Source organism: Ranitomeya variabilis, chromosome 3 (assembly GCF_051348905.1).
Source record: "Ranitomeya variabilis isolate aRanVar5 chromosome 3, aRanVar5.hap1, whole genome shotgun sequence".
In the NCBI taxonomy this organism is placed as follows: Eukaryota; Metazoa; Chordata; class Amphibia; order Anura; family Dendrobatidae; genus Ranitomeya; species Ranitomeya variabilis.
Genome location: NC_135234.1, coordinates 715,337,766 through 715,358,515, shown reverse-complemented (window position 1 = coordinate 715,358,515; position 20,750 = coordinate 715,337,766). Strand labels below are relative to the sequence as shown.

Below are 20,750 nucleotides of genomic sequence, written 5' to 3'. Positions count from 1 at the left end.
TTGAAGGACACTGAATTCTCACTATCACTTCCTGATTTTGAGACGGGAGATGGGGACCTGAGTCTGGTTTTTCTCCTTTTTTTTCCACTTTTTAGTGATCTGAAGGTGTCCTCTACTTGTTCTTTAATCAGGCTCTTAAGGTCTGTTGCAAACCCAGGAAGGTTTTCGGATAAAGTTTGCTGAATGCAAGTATTGCATAGTCTCTTATCCCATGTAGGTGGAAGATCCGCTCTACAGATGGCGCAACTTTTGTGCTTAGTTTTACATATGCTTTTCCTCCCCTATAAGAGACAAATAACAATCTTACTGTCTCTGACATTCACGAAGATCCACTTACCACCTCCAGGACCCATAAATACCGGTTGGGGATTGTCTGCCTCTGGCTTCTTCCCCGACGCCGTACTGGACTCCTTACTGTGCTGGGACCTTTGGCGTTCTTTGCTGGTGTCCTGGTGCCCTTTCTGCTGTCGCCTTTTCTGCTGCTGCTGCTGCGGCGATGCTACAGGTGGAGGTGACTCGGGCTGAGGTGATGTCGGGTCGCTCATAATGCTGCTGGTCTGCGTATGCTGAGCTGACGCTGCGGCACTACTACTCATGAGGCTCTTTTGCTTATTACAGCAGAGCCACTGGGAGGATGTGGATTCCTATATTTAAACTCCCCGCCGCTTCTGCGCAGTCCACGGGGAGGAGCGCCGAACGCCGATCTATTAGCTCGGCGCTCACCGCCGGCGCCTGCGCAGATCGTTCCTAGCGCCCGAGCGGCGCGTCAGCGCCTGCGCAGACCGCGCCCGAGCGTCGCCCTCCAGCGCCTGCGCAGACCGCGCCGCTTGAGCTCCCGCGAGACCAGCCTGGATCCCGGGCATGCGCCGACTTTCAAGATGGCGCCCGGGAAGCATTTATGGCGCTGCTGACCGGCGCCCCCGGTCCTATGCAGCCCTTGTAGCGCGTTTCTCTGCACGCCCGATGGCGGTGCAGCGTGCAGACTCATGCTTGTTCAGGGAGGGTCGCGCTGCACCTCCCGCAACCACAGAGGGACCCCCCTGGATGTTGCCGCTGCTGTATCTTACCTGGGGAGGTGACCGCGACTCCTTGTCACCTCCCCCGCACACCCTGTCGCCCCTGGCTCCCAGCGGTGGCGCTTCGGGTCACCACCCTAGCCGAGGCAGAGGGACCCCAGCTGCCTTGAATTGGACTGGATGGCCCCGGAATTCCAACGTTGAACTGGTAAGTCCATAGGTCTCCCATCAAGGACAGGAAACCAACTGATGCAGGAGAGTGGTACCGCCTTTTTTATCCATAGGTTTCCTGTCCTTGGTGGGCGGATCCCCTCTCTCCGTGGTGCCGTCATGGGCGATCAGAGAAAAACTGTCTTCAATAAATACAGATTTTACTCATGAGATGAGAGTGAAAGATCAATACAGGAGGAGCAAACACATTTGTCAGATAAGATGTATTACACAGTTATTGATTTTATTACACAGCCTATTGATTTAGGAAATAAGAATTAAAATTATGGGTATGCTTTAGGTAATATGAAAAAAAACTCCTTAAAAGCAAAGACTAGAAAAGTCACCCAGGAGGCCAATTGTGGCGTTACGCACGGTGATGGACGTCACAGTGACTTGGAGATGATGGCTTTCCTCCGGTGGTAATATCGAGTGAGCAATAGTGCAAAATGCTCCCCACACACTGTGCTGCCGGATGTAGCAGGACGTCATCACAGCCTACCGTATAGAATGGGCACAGATGGTAATATCATTCACCAGTTTCTGCCCACCAGCACCATTCTGAATCAGCAGGACGGAGGCAGAGCTGCAGAGGTATGGAGGCTACTACTGTCCAACTTAAAGGGAACCTATCACCCCGTTTTTTAAAGATTAGATAAAAATAGTGTGAAATAGGGGCAGAGCTGGGCTTTACATTAGTGCCTTTTTGGAGCCTTTACACCCCCGTTAGGCTGCCGAAATACCTTTGTGAAGTGGCCGTTTTGTCCTGTCACTCAAGTTGGTCAGGTCGGATGGGCGTGGTCACAGCGCTGTGTCTCCCCCAGATCAGGCTCATCATTACGTTGGTGGCGTAGTGGTGTGCGCATGTCCAAAGAGAAGATCCACTGCCCAGGAGATTCAAAACAGCGCGGTCTACGCTATTCGCCGTTTACCGGTGGGCGCGGCCATCTTTCCTGTGGCCGCGCGTGCGCAGATGGAGCGCTCTGCTGCCCGGGGCTTCAGGAAAATGGCCGCCGCGATCTCCATCTGCGCACGCGCGGAATCCCGCGGCCATTTTCCTGAAGCCCCGGGCAGCAGAGCGCTCCATCTGCGCACGCGCGGCCACAGGAAAGATGGCCGCGCCCACCGGTAAACGGCGAATAGCGTAGACCGCGCTGTTTTGAATCTCCTGGGCAGTGGATCTTCTCTTTGGACATGCGCACACCACTACGCCACCAACGTAATGATGAGCCTGATCTGGGGGAGAAACAGCGCTGTGACCACGCCCATCCGACCTGACCAACTTGAGTGACAGGACAAAACGGCCACTTCACAAAGGTATTTCGGAAGCCTAACGGGGGTGTAAAGGCACCAAAAAGGCACTAATGTAAAGCCCAGCTCTGCCCCTATTTCACACTATTTTTATCTAATTTTTAAAAAACGGGGTGATAGGTTCCCTTTAAAAGACTTCATTGTGGCAACAAAAAAAAGTCAATCGATTCTTCTGGATCGCAGCCGGATTGTCCGTCACAGTCCATAACACTCTGTTGCCGTGGGCGACTGCACCACCGTATCCCTCGCAAGCGTGTCAGGGGCTTTGCTTCCTGGCTCTGGCGTGTGTTCAGACTAACAGATCTGTCCTGCGTACAGATTATTATTCTGCTGCTAGCAAACTACTGACGCACCCAAAACTCAACTCAGGAGGCACAACAAACAGATTGGTCGCTACAACTTCTAAAAATTATTATAGCGCCATTTATTCCATGGCGCTTTACATGTGAGTTTATATAGAACCTTTATTCCCAAAAAAATTTGATTGCACCTGCATAGTGACAAATCCAGGTTCTCAAGGTTCAGTGACAACATATAGAAGTTGGGCACTTACATTCACCAAGCCAAAATAATGTTCATTCACTGGAAACTGTTCCGGACCAATCTCTTTCTCTAAAGCCGAGGCATTGGCGCCCTAGAGAGGAGAGAAAGAGCGCGCTGTTAGAGAGGAGAACAGGGATTATTAAAGCAATGCATGGAAAATAAAAAGCAGAATGACTGCTGAGACTTGTTGTTCAACATCTAATACCACTTTCCACCAATGGCGCGACCGTTTCCAGTAGTCTTGGTAAAGTATATCGGCGCAATCATCTAGATCTCAGCGAGGAGGCAATGTTAAACCGCGGTGAGGAAGAGCTGGGACAACGCTCCCTGTAAACGTCTTAAGAGCTCTTCTCTGGCAGGAGATGAATTAATTCAGCAAAGTAATGAATATGGCTGCGGACGATTCCTTTGAACTATTTGCTGTAGTCAACTGCTGTGCCGTCTAGACATATCCCGCAAATACGGTCGGACAGAACCAGGCGGCTCACGCTGTGACTGGAGAAATCTAACAGGTTTTTTTCTTTCTGGAATGGCAGCTAAAAGATTATGTTACTATGTACGAAAACTGCAACCTTCCTCGCTCTGCACCCTCACAATCCTGGACTCGCCGGAGAGTATGGAGAATGATAATAAAATACTGGACAGTAATGGAGGACAATATGCCACAGAGCTGACCATTCTTATAGACGCCCATTCACACATACAGCTTTTAAAGCCGAAGACGCTGCAGAAAAAAGCCAGCGGTCTATTCCCTAAAGTGTCTTCTTTTACATACAAATTAGTGGCCTGAGGAATGGAGAAGGGACAACTATCGAAGACTGAAGTGGTTAAAAAGAAGCTATAAAAAAAAAAAAAAATTAATTTACTAGCAGCAAGTGTTTCCACATTGCAGAGCATAAGCGTCATTATTTTTATATTCATTACAGGCAGATTCCAGGTATAATACGCCTGAAAAAGAAGTTGTGCGTACACAGACCTTTGGCTCTGTTCACATGCACTGGTTTTGCAACTTTTTTTTTTGTAGTCAAAACCTGCTTTCTTGTATCTAAAAACGCTGCTGGTTTTTCTGTATGATTTTTAAGGGTGAGTTCACACAGGGCATTTTTGCTGCTTTTTTTTCTGCAGCAAAACCTAATCTTCTTGGCAGGAAAGAAGCTGCGGCAAAAAAGCAGGTTTAGGTGCATTTTTGGTGCATTTTTTGGTATCTCTTTGTCCATGCTAATGTCTATTGACTTTCTGCAGTAAAAACGCTGCAAACAATGGTACCTGCATTTTTGCAGCATTATTTCAACACCCATTCAAGCCAATGGGTTTAAAAAGCTACAAAAACGCTGAAAGAAGTGACATGCTCTATGTCCAAAAAAAGCTGCAAAGCACAAAATCCTGATGACACAAAAAACCAAGGTGTGTGGCTGAGATTTTTGAAATCTCATAGGCTTTGCTGGTACTGTAAAAAGCAGCTGAAAATTAGCATAAAAAAACCACAGCAAAATTGCCCTGTGTGAACTTACCCTAATACAAACAAACAAAAAAGCTAGTTCTATTCACCAAAAACACAGCAAAACCTGTTTGCCGTGCCTTTTGCACTCAGTTTCTAGGTGTGAGAACTAGAAAAACGCTGCAAAAACAGAATTGACAGGCTGCAGACTTCAATAACGCTGCAGTTCTCAAATTCAATCATAGAACAAAAAAAAAAAAAACCAACTGTGTGCAAGAGGTTTCTGAAATTTCAGCTTTTGCTGGTACTGAAAAATTCAGCTTTAAAAAAAAAGAAACTACAAAAATGCTGCATGCAAACATGACCGTTTTCAGATTTATGCAGGTTTTATCACTGTGCTGTCAGTTAAGTGTACCTCTCATTTCAGAATAAGCGGTCCTGCGTGGACATGAGAAATAAATCTATTCCTGGCCATGATCGGTCACTACATTTTTCATCAGTTTTTCCCTCTGCAGGCTCTCATTTTCAGTCGTCTCTGAGCTAGTGGGAGACTAGCTGCTATGATGTCTCCCATAACCAGTACATAGGAGGAGGAGAAAATCCTGCTCACTTATCCTCTGTGCAGCACATCTCCAAAAACCAGCCAAAGCAGAACCTGGCGACTTCTGACCTGGTGACAAGTCCTCTTTAAAGTCCAAGATACATGGGTTATTAAGGGGTTAACTCAACAAATCTTTTCCAGTAGACCAACCTTAGGCACCAAGGTAATGAGATCCCAGTGGAAATGACTTATTATCTGTATGTTTATCGCTCCATAAACCAGAATAAAACACTGCATGAAACCATGGGTAACAGCCCAGAGAGACAGAATTAAAGGGCAGCTTTACCTAAACAAAGCTTACAAGAATGGTCTTAACTTATCAGGAGCGCGCAGCTCCTGGCTACCGGCCTTGCCAGGGGGTAGAACACTCCTGACCATCGATGGTTCTGAGCGGTGTCATAGTTGTGCCGCTGGTCTGAACGGAGTGTTCTCCCGCTAATTGAGGCAGCGTGGGCTACGTGGGCTAGTAGGATGCAGCCATCTGAGCCAGACACAAAGCCAGCTAGCGGCATGAGATCTGAACCTAGGTAATCAGCCGCTCCCAGTCGGCACAATAGCCGCTAATCCAAGCATCAAGCTGCACAATTATAAATTCTTCAGTTTTTCAAAAACGGAGATGATTTCTAATAAGTAGATAGAAAAGTTGCTCATTATTACAAGCCCTTTACAATTTTACCCACTTTTCTAATCTATTTTGCTTTTTAGCTACGGTGGCTCAGTGGTTAGCACAGCAGTCTGGCAGCACTGGGGTCCGGAGTTCAAATCCCACCAAGGACAAGAGAGGACCTTGTATGTTCTCCCCGTGTTTGCGTGGTTTCCTCCCACACTCCAAAGACATACGGATAGGGAATTTATACTGTGAGCACCAATGGGGACCAGGGCTGTGCAGTCGGTAAGCCAAACCTCCGACTCCTCAATTTCCATGACACCGACTCCACAGCCCTGACGGGGCCAGTGATGATGATGTCTGTACAGCGCTGTGTAATATGACGATGCAATATCAGGGTAGTAAATAAGTTACTCACCATTTTCAGAACAAAAAAAAACACTCGATGGCAATTTCAAAAGGCTGAAAACAAGCCTATTTCTAGTTTGCTTTGTGCAGAAGGAATAGAGGACCTCCGATGTTCCACCTCTTCCTAGACTTTTGGGCTGTGTGAGTGATCCCGGTAGATCAGCAGATCTTCCTCCGACGTCTACAACTTGCCATTCAGTCTCTGAAATCTTGTCAGTTCCAGAATAACCTTGTTGGGCCAAGTTTAACATCTCGGAAAATCAATCACTTGTTCTAATGTTCTAATATCTGAACCTGACTGACAACTTTACACAATATCATGTCTGAAAATAGAAAGCGCCAAAGCAAAGTTGACTTTTGTTCCCTTTTTTTGTGTTTGTTTTAAAGGGCTCAAAATTAAATAATGAATGAGCAGCAAGTCACAAACTCGACCATTTTTCCTCCAGAGAAGGGAGCAAAAGAAACAACAAATCGTCCCCTTGGGAAATCTTAGCGGGTGGTCCCAGTGCAAACCTCTATGGACTGATGGAAAGATGCTTTAAGCAGCCACCGGCAGAAGATGGGACCGATCAACAAGATATTAACGCATTCTTCACCATCTTCTTACAAGAGGGATGAAGAGGAGGTAGAAAATGCTCAGAGTAAGGACACGTTCACACATTCAGTACTTTACATCAGTATTTAGAAGCCAAAACCAGGAGTGGGACAATCAGAGGAAAAGTGTAATAGAAACACATCACCACTTCTGTATTTATCACCCACTCCTGGTTTTGGCTTATAAATACTGAATGTGTGAACGTGGCCTAAGGCTTTATTCACACATCAGCATTTGTATGCCAAAACCAGAAGCGTCTGCAAAACACAGAACGGATTTGTATTTGGCTTGTACACTAGATTTCTCACAACATATCTCTACGGCAAAAATAAACAAAAAACTATTTTATTGAAGGATAAGCACCTCCACATATAAACATGTGCTGACGGGTTCCCTTTAAAGCACCACTCCAGAGGGTTTTTTTTTTTTTTACCGCTGGAGTGGTGTCGCTAATCACCAGCCATCGTTTGTTAGCAGCGCCGGTCGCGTTGTCTTCTGCAGTTTGTGACCTGCCGGATCTCTCCAGTGTTTGAAGTCACAACTCCATGTAGGTCTATGAAGGCCAGAACGAGGATCTCCGACTTCCACTGAGAGCTTGTGACCCTTAGATGTGACTACCGGTCAGTCAGAAGTTGTGGTGACAAGATGGCGGCACAGGACTAGAGCAGCACCAGGAAGAGCTGAAGATGTCAGCTGACGAGTACAATACAGGGAACTTAAGTTTGTGGCACCACTCCAGGGCTGAAATTTTAAAAAAAAATTGTTGGAGTGGTGCTTTAAAGCAAGCACTACTGTACGGTAATGCATTAAGAAAACTAAAAGAAGATTTTACACTACATGATTATTGGGAACGACGGTTTCTAGCTTGTTTCCAGATAGTCATGCAGTATAAAAAAGGCTGTCAGTCATCTGACAAATGAGCAAAACGCTTGTTGGTCGGGTGAGATGATCTTCTGGCCTGCCTACAACACTGCCACTGGCGTTAGTGTGTAATCTTTCTGTGTAGTGTCCGGTAGCGAATGCAAAAAAAGTACAGCTGCCGACCCAAGCCCTGCGGTACCTGAGAATCTGCCCGGGGGGTGGTGAAAAGGTCATTGTGGGCTGTAATGGCCCACGGGCCGGGCCTACAAGATCATCATTCTCGGCAGCACATTGCCCTGTGTAAACAAGAACAACGGCAGTGTACGTGCACCAGACAATCTATTACTGTTCATTCTTTGCTGATCTGAAGCCCAATTTGCCCATTACACGACTAAGGAGGGGCAAACACGCTACCAATCGGCGGCGGATTATACACCGGGCATCGGCAGCTGTACTATTCTAAAGAGCAGAGCTACAAGTATGGTGACACGGGGGTTAAACAACTTATATAATAATAATAATAGTAATAGTAATAATTTCTCTTGAACGTCTGACAATAGAAAACACCAATTTTGGGACGATTACCTTAATGTGCGATTGTTCGCTGCTCATCACACAGTAATAGGGTGAAGATTGCTAAAGTGGAATATTCCGCAATTATTTCCAGAACCGTTCCATTATCATAACATTTCTACAGGAAGGATCCGTGCAAGGTGGCACTAAGGCGAACGCGCCCACGTCTTAATGATACACAGATGAGCCGACGGTGAGAATAACAGCGCCCACGTCAAGAAATGCGGATTATACAATGACACTGTGAGCAAAACACAAACTCCCCCCAGTATACGGACACCAGACCTGCAGTCTATGGGGTGAAGGTAAAACACCTGCTCTGCCAAGAGGTGGCCTAGAATAGCTGCCATCGTGGGGGGCGGCAGAGCCACATGCAGCATTGGGTTACAGCAGAGTGGAGAGTTGTGGGGAACAATTCTGTAAAACATTTTGCTTTATTCATTTCTCTCTCTGCTTTTATCAGTGACTGGCAGCTATCTGTATGCCCACTGCCAAGCACAGATTTACAAAGGTCCCCATAATTTGTAAACTTGGGGCCAAGATTTCCATCTCAAACCACCCAAATGGGATGTAGATTTGCCCCGTCGAGGTAGCAATTAAGTAAAATAAAAAAATAAGTCCAAGCTTATTTTGCTTCTTCTCTCCCAAACACCAAGCTGCTGTGCTGTTTCTTGCTCCTTTAAGGTACCGTCACACTAGGCGATATCGCCAGCAATCCGTGACGTTGCAGCGACCTGGATGGCGATATCGCTGTATTTGACACGCAGCAGCGATCTGGATCCCGCTGTGAAATTGCTGGTCGCTGCTAGAAGGTCTGCACATTATTTGGTCGCTAGGTCGCCGTGTATCGCCGTGTTTGACAGCAAAAGCGACGATACCAGCGATATTTTACACTGGTAACCAGGGTAAACATCGGGTTACTAAGCGCAGGGCCGCGCTTAGTAACCCGATGTTTACCCTGGTTACCAGCGTAAAAGTTAAAAAAACAAACAGTACATACTCACCTGCGCGTCCCCCAGCCTCTGCTTCCTGGCACTAAAGCGCCGGCCCTAAACTGAAAGTGAAAGCAACAGCGGTGACGTCACCGCTCTGCTGTTAGGGCCGGAGCTCAGTCAGCGTCAGGATGCAGAGGCTGGGGGACGCGCAGGTGAGCATGTACTGTTTGTTTTTTTAACTTTTACGCTGGTAACCAGGGTAAACATCGGGTTACTAAGCGCGGCCCTGCGCTTAGCAACCCGATGTTTACCCTGGTTACCCGGGGACCTCGGCATCGCTGGTCGCTGGAGAGCGGTCTGTGTGACAGCTCTCCAGCGACCACACAGCGACGCTGCAGCGATCGGCATTGCTGTCGCTATCGCTGCAGCGTCGCTTAGTGTGACGGTACCTTTAGAAGCTGCTTTCAACTGCTGTCCAGCAAGATCAGTACATTATGTTCCAGCACTTAGTATGGTAATTGCCCTGTCTGTGTACGAGGGTGGGGAGCAGAGAGGCTTAGACAGGGAATATCCTGTACTCCCGGAGGCTCAGTCTGCATGCCTTTTTGTTGGTGACGGTCTTGTCAGATAGATGTAACAAAGTTGTAGTGAGATAAGTTCAAACTATCAGACAGCCTGTATCCTGTGTGTAATGTAATATACGCAGGCTCATAAAACTCCCTGTATCCCGAGTGTGGTACAGTATGCACCGGCTGACAAAACAGACTGTATCCCAAGTATGGTGAAGGCTTTTCTCAATCAGCCTGGATACAGTATCTGGTATAACATGCTCAGGATCCCATAAAACAGTCTTGGTACAGTATCTGGTATAGCATGCTCAGTATCCCATAAAACAGTCTGGGTACAGTATCTGGTATAGCATGCTCAGGATCCCATAAAACAGTCTGGATACAGTACCTGGTATAACATGCTCAGGCTCCCATATAACAGCCTGGATACAGTGTCCAGCATACTATGCTCAGGCTCCCATAAAACAGCCTGGATACAGTATCTGGTATACTATGCTCAGGATCCCATAAAACAGCCTGGATACAGTATCTGGTATAACATGCTCAGGCTCCCATAAAACAGCCTGGATACAGTGTCTGGTATACTATGCTCAGGCTCCCATAAAACAGTCTGGGTACAGTGTCTGGTATAACATGCTCAGGCTCCCATAAAACAGCCTGGATACAGTATCTGGTATAGCATGCTCAGGATCCCATAAAACAGCCTGGATACAGTATCTGGTATAGCATGCTCAGGCTCCCATAAAACAGCCTGGATACAGTATCTGGTATACTATGCTCAGGCTTCCATAAAACAGCCTGGATACAGTGTCTGGTATAGCATGCTCAGGTTCCCATAAAACAGCCTGGATACAGTGTCTGGTATACTATGCTCAGGCTCCCATAAAACAGTCTGGGTACAGTGTCTGGTATACTATGCTCAGGATCCCATAAAACAGCCTGGATACAGTATCTGGTATACTATGCTCAGGCTCCTATAAAACAGCCTGGATACAGTATCTGGTATACTATGCTCAGGCTCCCATAAAACAGCCTGGATACAGTATCTGGTATAACATGCTCAGGCTCCCATAAAACAGCCTGGATACAGTATCTGGTATACTATGCTCAGGCTCCTATAAAACAGCCTGGATACAGTATCTGGTATAACATGCTCAGGCTCCCATAAAACAGCCTGGATACAGTATCTGGTATACTATGCTCAGGCTCCCATAAAACAGCCTGGATACAGTATCTGGTATACTATGCTCAGGCTCCTATAAAACAGCCTGGGTACAGTGTCTGGTATAACATGCTCAGGCTCCTATAAAACAGCCTGGGTACAGTGTCTGGTATACTATGCTCAGGCTCCCATAAAACAGCCTGGATACAGTATCTGGTATAACATGCTCAGGCTCCTATAAAACAGCCTGGGTACAGTGTCTGGTATACTATGCTCAGGCTCCCATAAAACAGCCTGGGTACAGTGTCTGGTATACTATGCTCAGGCTCCCATAAAACAGCCTGGGTACAGTGTCTGGTATAACATGCTCAGGCTCCTATAAAACAGCCTGGGTACAGTGTCTGGTATACTATGCTCAGGCTCCCATAAAACAGCCTGGATACAGTATCTGGTATAACATGCTCAGGCTCCTATAAAACAGCCTGGGTACAGTGTCTGGTATACTATGCTCAGGCTCCCATAAAACAGCCTGGATACAGTGTCTGGTATACTATGCTCAGGCTCCCATAAAACAGCCTGGATACAGTATCTGGTATAACATGCTCAGGCTCCCATAAAACAGCCTGGATACAGTATCTGGTATAACATGCTCAGGCTCCCATAAAACAGCCTGGATACAGTATCTGGTATACTATGCTCAGGCTCCCATAAAACAGCCTGGATACAGTGTCTGGTATAACATGCTCAGGCTCCCATAAAACAGCCTGGATACAGTATCTGGTATAACATGCTCAGGCTCCCATAAAACAGCCTGGATACAGTATCTGGTATACTATGCTCAGGCTCCCATAAAACAGCCTGGATACAGTGTCTGGTATAACATGCTCAGGCTCCCATAAAATTGCCTGTATCCCAAGTATGCTACAGTAAGTACAGGCTCTGATAAAACAGCCTATATATAATGTAGTATGCACAGGCTCCTAGGAAAGAGCCTGCATCCCATGTACGGTTAGGTATGCCCAGGCTTCCATAAAATAGCCTGTATTCCGTGTATGACGACGTATTCAGCAGCGGTCATAAGAGCCTACATCCCGAGTAAGGCATATTATGCACTGGCTCTCATACTGCTGCATCATAGGATAAAGGCTGTTTAAGTCCAGATGCCCATAAAATAGCCTGGTAAAGGGAACTGGACAGCTGCCCTAGATCCTCTAAAAAACCACCATACATGTATATCTGCATACTAACAAGTCCATTTATGTGGTTTAGAGATTGTGGAATATAAAATGAACTTTAAACCTGCACTTGCGCTATGAAAACCAGTGGTTAGTAGGAAAGGGACAGACTACTCTAAACTAATCCCCCTTTAATGATTAAGCACTACCCCGTGGTCAGGAGCGACATGATTTGCAAGGGCGATATCACCATTGGCTCTTTACAAAATCGCGCGTGCACAACATTGTTCTCCCTCCTTGGAAGTGAACAACAAAGCCAGATATGTGCGCCCAGCCTTATCGGAGCACTATGCTTGGCCAGGGAGGCAGCGGTGACACCAGACAGCCATGGAGGACCTCCATATTTACTGGCCAAACTGGTAGTGATGTCGCCCACCTCCACTGGGGAGTAAGAACATGATTAGTGGGATAATTAGTCCGGGGTAAGTAAAGCCCCTCAGACTAGTCGCCATATAAAGGGGCTTGATGTAATGCAGGGAGACGTTGCTACACCTACATGGTGGTGGTATAGGGGACCTAGGGCAGCTGTCACATCCCCTTTAACAGCAGATCCAGGTGATTGCTAGCAGCTTCCACTGACTGGTCATTAAACAAATAGCAACAGACAAGAGGTAAAATAGGAGGTTGGATCCGGCCCCCTTGATCCCCTTGAGGTTTACAGTCAGAATTACTGGTCTTTCCAGGCACGGTCTAGAATGAACTAGTTAAAAAGGATCGTGAGAAAAAAGACAATTACTTCAAAAGAAAAAGCCATAAGCACAGGGAGTGCCGCCACAGACATATGTGCTTTCTACTAATTAGGTGAAAGTCCCAGGCCACCAACTGGGGCAAAGCTAAGGCAACCATGGCGGTAATGGAGTCTCACGAGAGCGAGAAAATGACTACACCGAGTATATCCTGCACATCTATCAACGGGGAAAGCCAGTATATGAGATAACACTGCTGGTAGGATCAGAGACACAGCCAGCCATATAAAGCCATGATCACACGCAGCAGAAACGCTGTGGTGTTTTGTGCAGAAAATCTGCTGCGTTTAATAATGCAACCAAGAAACCTCCTCCCCCGTGTGGGGTTTCTGCACTAAAAAAAAACACATTAAAAAAGAACCAGTCCGGCGATCCCCGCTGCCCAAACCGCGGGCCACTTGGCTCAGAGCCCGGGTGCACTTTGAAGAACGGGCCGCGGACCATAGCCAGGGATGAGACGGGTCCAGCACTGACCGACCGCAGCTGCTGATCGACAAGTCTCTCCATATTGAGTATATGGGCAGAAATCCATCAACCAGCTCAAGCAGCGCTGGGAAGAGCCGGCTCGGGGCAGCACCGGACTCTTACTAATAACCAGCAAAAGTAATGGAGTCCGAGGTTCAAATCCCACCAAGGACAAGATCTGCAAGTATTCTGTATGTTCTCCCCGTGTTTGCTGGGTTTCCTCCAGGTTCTCCTGTTCCCTCCCACATTCCAAAGACCATAGTGATAGGGAGTGTAGATTGCGAGCCCCAATGGGGACAGTGATGATGATGAATGTAAAGCGCTGGGGAATTAATGGCGCTATACAAGTGATCAAAATAATAAACATCTACTGCAGGAAAAGTTGCAGCACAAACTTCCGCGTTCCCATGGGCTACCACAGAGGCCACGGAGCGATCTTTTGGCCTCATCAGGCTGCTATACATCTGCATACTGCTCCATCAGGAGGGAGCGTCTCTGGCGTTTTACACTGAGGCCACTGTTGCAAATATGGCTATGGTTCCACAAAGCTTTTTTTCCCCAAAAACGCTGAGGTCTATTGTTTGTCTAGAATACTAAATGCATTTTTTGTTTACACTTTTTGCATAGCTTTTGGATTTTTTTTTTTTTTTTTGCAGTCGCACCATATTATAGATCAGGGATCACAAACTCAGGCAGCACATGGAAAAAAAATAGGAAGATGACGGGCCGCATTCCTAGATGAGGTTTTCACTGATGACTTTTTTTATATATAAATTCATCTTTTTGATGACTTTTCATTCCACTTTGTGTGTGACACGTGCTCCAGCGTGATGTCTTGTCCTCCTTTGGCCGCTCTATGTCCGGTGGATGTCACGGGGGCTCTGGTGTCACGAGGACGGCAGCTGACAGCCTCAGGGGCTCCACCAGCCCCCATGTTTGAGACCCCTGCTCTTGATAGAGAAGTTTTTTAATTTCTGGGTTTTTTTTATGAAGGCTTCTCTATATGACAAAAAAAAAGTGGGGGAAAAAAACAAAGCTTGTGTGCAGTAGAGAAAGGATGCCTGTAAATAAACAAATTGAATGGGAAAAAAGTGATAAACACGTCAAAAACACACATTTTACAGTGAAGGAAATAAGTATTTGATCCCTTGCTGATTTTGTAAGTTTGTCCACTGACAAAGACATGAACAGTCTATAATTTTAAAGGGTAGGTTAATTTTAAAAACAGCCAACATAGAAAAAAAAACGGAAAAAAACCCCAAACACATACCGTAAGGAAACAGCCCTCCCAAAACCTGTCCGATAAATGCACATCTATCAGGATGCAGCAGGCCCCCCCCACTAATAAAGGCAGGGGCAGCACAGGTGCAAACTACTGATAGAAACAGCCCCCCTCACACCTACCAGATTATGGAGGGGTTCGCTGCCTAGTAGAAAAATTGCACACAAATATGGCTTGTGTAGAATGCCAGTCACACTGGTACGTGTGGTACAAAGTGTCTGGCTTACAGCCTACTGATGACGCCCAAAATATTATAAGGCTGGCGGCCAGCACTAAATATATCTATCTATATTATATATGTATATATACACAGTTATATGAAAAAGTTTGGGCACCCCTATTAATCTTAAGCTTAATGTTTTATAAAAATTGTTTTTTTTGCGACAGCTATTTCAGTTTCATATATCTAATAACTGTTGGACACAGTAATGTTTCTGCCTTGAAATGAGCTTTATTGTACTAACAGAAAATGTGCACTCTGCATTCAAACAAAATTTGACAGGTGCATAAGTATGGGCACCTCACCAGAAAAGTGACATTAATATTTAGTAGATCCTCCTTTTGCAAAAATAACAGCCTCTAGTCACTTCCTGTAGCTTTTAATGAGTTCCTGGATCCTGGATGAAGGTATATTTGACCATTCCTCTTTACAAAACAATTCCAGTTCAGTTAAGTTTGATGGTTGCCGAGCATGGACAGCCCTCTTCAAATGATCCCACAGATGTTCAATGATATTCAGGTCTGGGGACTGGGATGGCCATTCCAGAACAGTGTAATTGTTCCTCTGCATGAATGCCAGAGTAGATTTGGAGCAGTGTTTTGGATCATTGTCTTGCTGAAAGATCCATCCCCTGCGTAACTTCAACTTTGTCACTGATTCATGAACATTATTGTCAAGAATCTGCTGATACTGAGAGGAATCCATGCGTCCCGCAACTTTAACAAGATTCCCGGTGCCGGCATTGGCCACACAGCCCCAAAGCATGATGGAACCTCCACCAAATTTTACTGTGGGTAGCAAGTGTTTTTCTTGGAATGCTGTGTTTTTTTGCCGCCATGCATAACGCCTTTTTGTATGACCAAACAACTCAATCTTGGTTTCATCAGTCCACAGGACCTTCTTCCAAAAAGAAACTAGCTTCTCCAAATGTGATTTTGCATACCTCAGCCGTCTCTGTTTGTGGCGTGCTTGCAGAAACGGCTTTTTTCGCATCACTCTCCCATACAGCTTCTCCTTGAGCAAAGTGCGTTGTATAGTTGACCGATGCACAGTGACACCATCTGCAGCAAGTTGATGCTGCAGCTCTCTGGAGGTGGTCTGAAGATTGTCCTTGACTGATCTCACCATTCTACTCTGCCTTTCTGATGTTTTTCTTGGCCTGCCACTTCTGGCCTTAACAAGAACTGTACCTGTGTTCTTCCATTTCCTTACTATGTTCCTCACAGTGGAAATTGACAGGTTAAATCTCTGAGACAGCTTTTTGTATCCTTCCCATGAACAACTATGTTGAATAATCTTTGTTTTCAGATCATTTGACAGTTGTTTTGAGGAGCCCATGATGCCACTCGTCAGAGGAGATTCAAACAGGAGAACAACTTGCAAGTGGCCACTTTAAGTAGCTTTTCTCATGATTGCATACACCTGGCTATGAAGTTCAAAGCTCAATGAGGTTACAAAACCAAAAAAAGTGCTTTAGTAAGTCAGTAAAAAGTAGGTAGGAGTATTTAAAACAAGAAAATGATAAGGGTGCCCATACTTTGCATTCAAACAAAATTTGACAGGTACATGATTGCACATTTTCGGTTAGTACAATAAACCTCATTTCAAGGCAGAAACATTACTGTGTCCAACAGTTATTAGATATATGAAACTGAAATAGCTGTTGCAAAAAAAACAATTTTTATAAAATATTAAGCTTAAGATTAATAGGGGTGCCCAAACTTTTTCATATAACTGTATATGCACCTTACAAAGACTGACGCCACAATACACCAAGCCAACAAAAAGAGGCCTAGCTGCGTCCTGCAAAAAATGATAAAAAGTACAATAAAAGCTGAAAAAATTAATGCGCATGATCAACACATTAATTGAGGTATTGGCTAATATTTTGGCATTGGCAAGCATGAGGACCCTTGACATTGGGTTGCGAGCTTATCTATTTTGGCCAAAATATTAACCAATACCTCATTTAATGTATTGATCATATGCATTAATTTTTTTCATCTTTTATTGCACTTTTTTTCATTTTTTTGCAGGATGCAGCTAGGCCTCTTTGTTGGCTTGGTGTATTGGGGCGTCTCTTTGTACGGCGCATATACTGTATATATAGAGTATGCGCACACATAGTTTTGAGCTCTGCAGATTTTTCCGCAGCGGATTTGAGAAGTCCGCAGGTAAAAGGCACTGCGTTTTACCTGCGGATTCCTATTATGGAGCAGGTGTAAACCGCTGCAGAATCCACACAAAGAATTTACATGCTGCGGAATGTAACGTTTCCGCGTGTTTTTTTCCGCAGCATGGGCACTGCGGATTGCGTTTTCCATAGGTTTACATTGTACTGTAGACGCATGGAAAGCTGCTGCGGATCTGCAGCAAAATCCGCAACGTGTGCACATAGCCATATAGTGCTGGCAGCCAGCCTTATAATATTTTGGGCGTCATCAGTAGGCTGTAAGCCAGACACTTTGCACCACACGTACCTGTGTGACTGGCGTTCTACACAAGCCATATTTGTGTGCAATTTTTCTACTAGGCAGCGAACCCCTCCATAATGTTAGATGTGGGGGTGGCTGTTTCTATCAGTAGTTTGCACCTGTGCTGCCCCTGCCTTCATTAGTGGGGGCCTGCCGCATCCATCGGACAGGCTTTGGGAAGGCTGTATCCTTATGGTATGAGTTTTTAGGTTCATTTTAACATTGAGACACAAAATATCAAAATTAAAATCCAGAAAATCACATTGTATAAATTATACAGCTCTGGCAAAAAATTAAGAGACCACTGCAAAATGTTTAGTTTGTCTGATTTTTCTCTTTATAGGTATATTTTTGAGTAAAATGTAAATTGTTCTTTTATTCTATAAACGTCTGACAACATGTCTCTGAATTTCCAAGCAATAAATTTTGTATTTTTTTCTGAAAAGGAGAAACTGTCAAAAAAAACAAAACAAAAAAAACAAAACACAACAACCCAGTGCTTTCAGACCTCAAAAAATGCAAAGAAAACAAGTTAATAATAATTAAGAAACAACAATACTAATGCCCTCCCCATTGACAGGGTTTTGATGTGGTGGTCTCTTAATTTTTGCCAGAGCTGTAAAAAAATTTTTGTATTTAGCAGCGAGATACATAAGTATTTGATCCCCTACAAACCATTAAGGGTATGTGCACACGTTCCGGATTATTCGCGGATTTTTTGAGTTTTCAGCGTGTTTTTTGGGCAGCTTTCCGAAGCAAAAACGCTTAAAAAAACGAATACATTAAGCATCCCATCATTTTTAATGGTTTCCGCAATTTTTGTGCAGATGTTGCGTTTTTTACAAAAAAACGCATGCGGAAAAATACGCAGCATGTTCATTAATTTTGCGGATTTCCCACTATATCATAGCATTGGGAACCTCTGGAAAAAAAAGCGAAAAATCCACACAAAATACGCGATAAAAACGAGTGCAGAATTCCTGCGGAAAACCTCAGGATTTTCTGCATACTTTCCGGACGTGTGCACATAGCCTTAGGGTATGTGTCCACGTTCAGGATTGCATCAGGACCCAAAATCCTGACCCAATTTGCACCTGAGGTCACCTGCGTTGTCCTTGTGTTGTTTCAGCAATGTAAGGACATGCTGCGTTCTGAAAAGACGCGCCGCATGTCCGTTTACGCGGGTCTGCCGCATGCGTCTTTTAATGCATAGTGGAGATGGGATTTCATGAAATCCCCTCCACTATGCTGTAACATCTGGACGCTGCGTGTTTGACGCTGCGGCTCTACGCAGCGTCAAACACACAGCGTTTCCTGAACGTGGAAACATACCCTGCGGTTTTTCCCGCAGCTTGTCCCCAGCGGATTGCGGTTTCCATAGGTTTACATGTAACTGTAAACGCAATGGAAACTGCTGCGGACCCCCAGCTGCAGAAAAGCTGCGGTTCCGCGGTAAAAACCGCAACGTGTGCACATAGCCTTAGAGTTCTGGCTCCTACAGACCAGTTAGATGCTCCTAATTAACTCGTTACCTGCATTAAAGACAGCTGTCTTACATAGTCACCTTAGGGTATGTGCACACGTTGCAGATTTCCTGCAGAACTGCAGAATTTTTTCCCACGCAGAAACGCTGCAGATCTGCAAGCGATTTACAGTACAATGTAAATCAATGGCAAAAAGAAAATGCTGTGCTAATGGTGCAGAAAAATCTGCACTGAAAACGCAGAAGATTAAAAAAAGGACCAAGTCAATTCTTTGCGCAGATCTGCTGCGTTTCTGCACCCATTCCATAATAGAAATCTGCAGAAAAATCTGCAATGTGTGCACAGATCAAAAAAAGGAGCAGATTCTGACCTGTGTTTTCTGCCAAGAAATGCAGAAACTGCACAGAAAATTCCACAGTCAAATCTGCAACGTGTGCATAAAGACTCCTGTCCACAGACTCAATTAATCAGTCAGACTCTAACCTCTACAACATGGGCAAGACCAAAGAGCTTTATAAGAATATCAGGGACAAGATCATAGACCTTAATAAAGCTGGAATGGGCTACAAAAACCATAGGCAAGACACTGGGTGAGAAGGAGACAAGTGTTGGTGCAATAGTAAGAAAATGGAAGAAATACAAAATGACTGTCAATTGACATCGATCTGGGGCACCGTGCAAAATTTCACCTTGTAGGTTATCCTTGATCATGAGGAAGGTGAGAGATCAGCCTAAAACTACACGGGGGGAGTTTGTTAATGCTCTCAAGGCAGCTGCGACCACAGTCACCAAGAAAACCATTGGTAACACATTACGCTGTAAAGGTTTAAAATCCTGCAGTGCCCGCAAGGCCCCCTGCTCAAGAAGGGACATGCGCAGGCCCGTCTGAAGATTGCCAATGAACATCTGGATGATTCTGTGAGTGATTGGAGAAGGTGCTGTGGTCAGATGAGACAAAAATTTAGATCTTTGGCATAAATTCAACTCGCTGTGATTGGAGGAAGAGAAATGCTGCCTATGACCCAAAGAACACCATCCTCACTGTCAAGCATGGAGGTGGAAGCATTATGTTTTGGGGGTGTTTCTCTGCTAAGGGCACAGGACTACTTCACCGCATCAATGGGAGAATGGATGGAGACATGTACTGTAAAATCCTGACTGACAACCTCCTTCCCTCTGCCAGGACATTAAAAATGGGTTGTGGCTGCATCTTCCAGCAAGACAATGACCCAAAACATAGAGCCAAAGCAACAGGAAAAGCTCAAAAAGAAGCACATTAAGGTCATGGAGTGGCCTAGCCAGTCTCCAGACCTTAGTCCCATAGAAAACTTATGGGAGTTGAAGCTCCGAGTTGCCAAACAACAGCCTCAAAGTCTTGATTTAGAGATGATCTGCAAAGAGGAGTGGACCAAAATTTCTCCTGACATGTGAGCAATCCTGATCATCAACTGCAAAAAACATCTGACTGCTGTGCTTGCCAACAAGGGTTTTGCCACCAAGTATTAAGTCTTATTTGCCAGATGGATCAAGTACTTATTTCTCACTGCAAAATGCAAATACCTTTATATAATTTATATAATGTGATTTTCTGGATTTTATTTTTGATATTCTATCTCTCAATGTTAAAATTAACCTACCCTTAAAATTAGAGACTGTTCAGGTCTTTGTCAGTGGGCAAACTTACAAAATCAGCAAGGGATCAAATACTTATTTCCTTCACTGTATGCAGCACTTTTCCGGCCAATACTAGAGTATTTACAGATTTTTTCTGCAGCAAAAAAAAAAAAAAACCCACGAGTGCACATTGCCTAAGGAATTGTTCACATGTCCTTTTCTTTTTAACTGCATCTTCAAAAATAAAGCAACAGATAGCGTGTGCTGCCTTTATTCTTTATCTAAGGCTATACGCAGGCAAAACCTGCTCTCTTGGCAGTAAGAAACGCTGCAAAAAACGTGCTGCATTTTTTGCTGTGTTTTTGTCATGCTACATTTGTCTCTCGTGCATGATGAAAAAG

General features: G+C 45.0%; 1 protein-coding gene across 1 annotated transcript in view; it reads right to left on the bottom strand.

Annotated features, from left to right (window-relative positions):
• Positions 1 to 20,750, bottom strand: part of USP12 (ubiquitin specific peptidase 12) — a 90,147-nt gene that overhangs the window by 52,072 nt on the left and 17,325 nt on the right. The window contains exon 2 of the mRNA XM_077298306.1: positions 3,091 to 3,171. Coding sequence (XP_077154421.1) covers positions 3,091 to 3,171 — 81 coding nt within the window. The remainder of the gene's footprint in view (positions 1 to 3,090; positions 3,172 to 20,750) is intronic.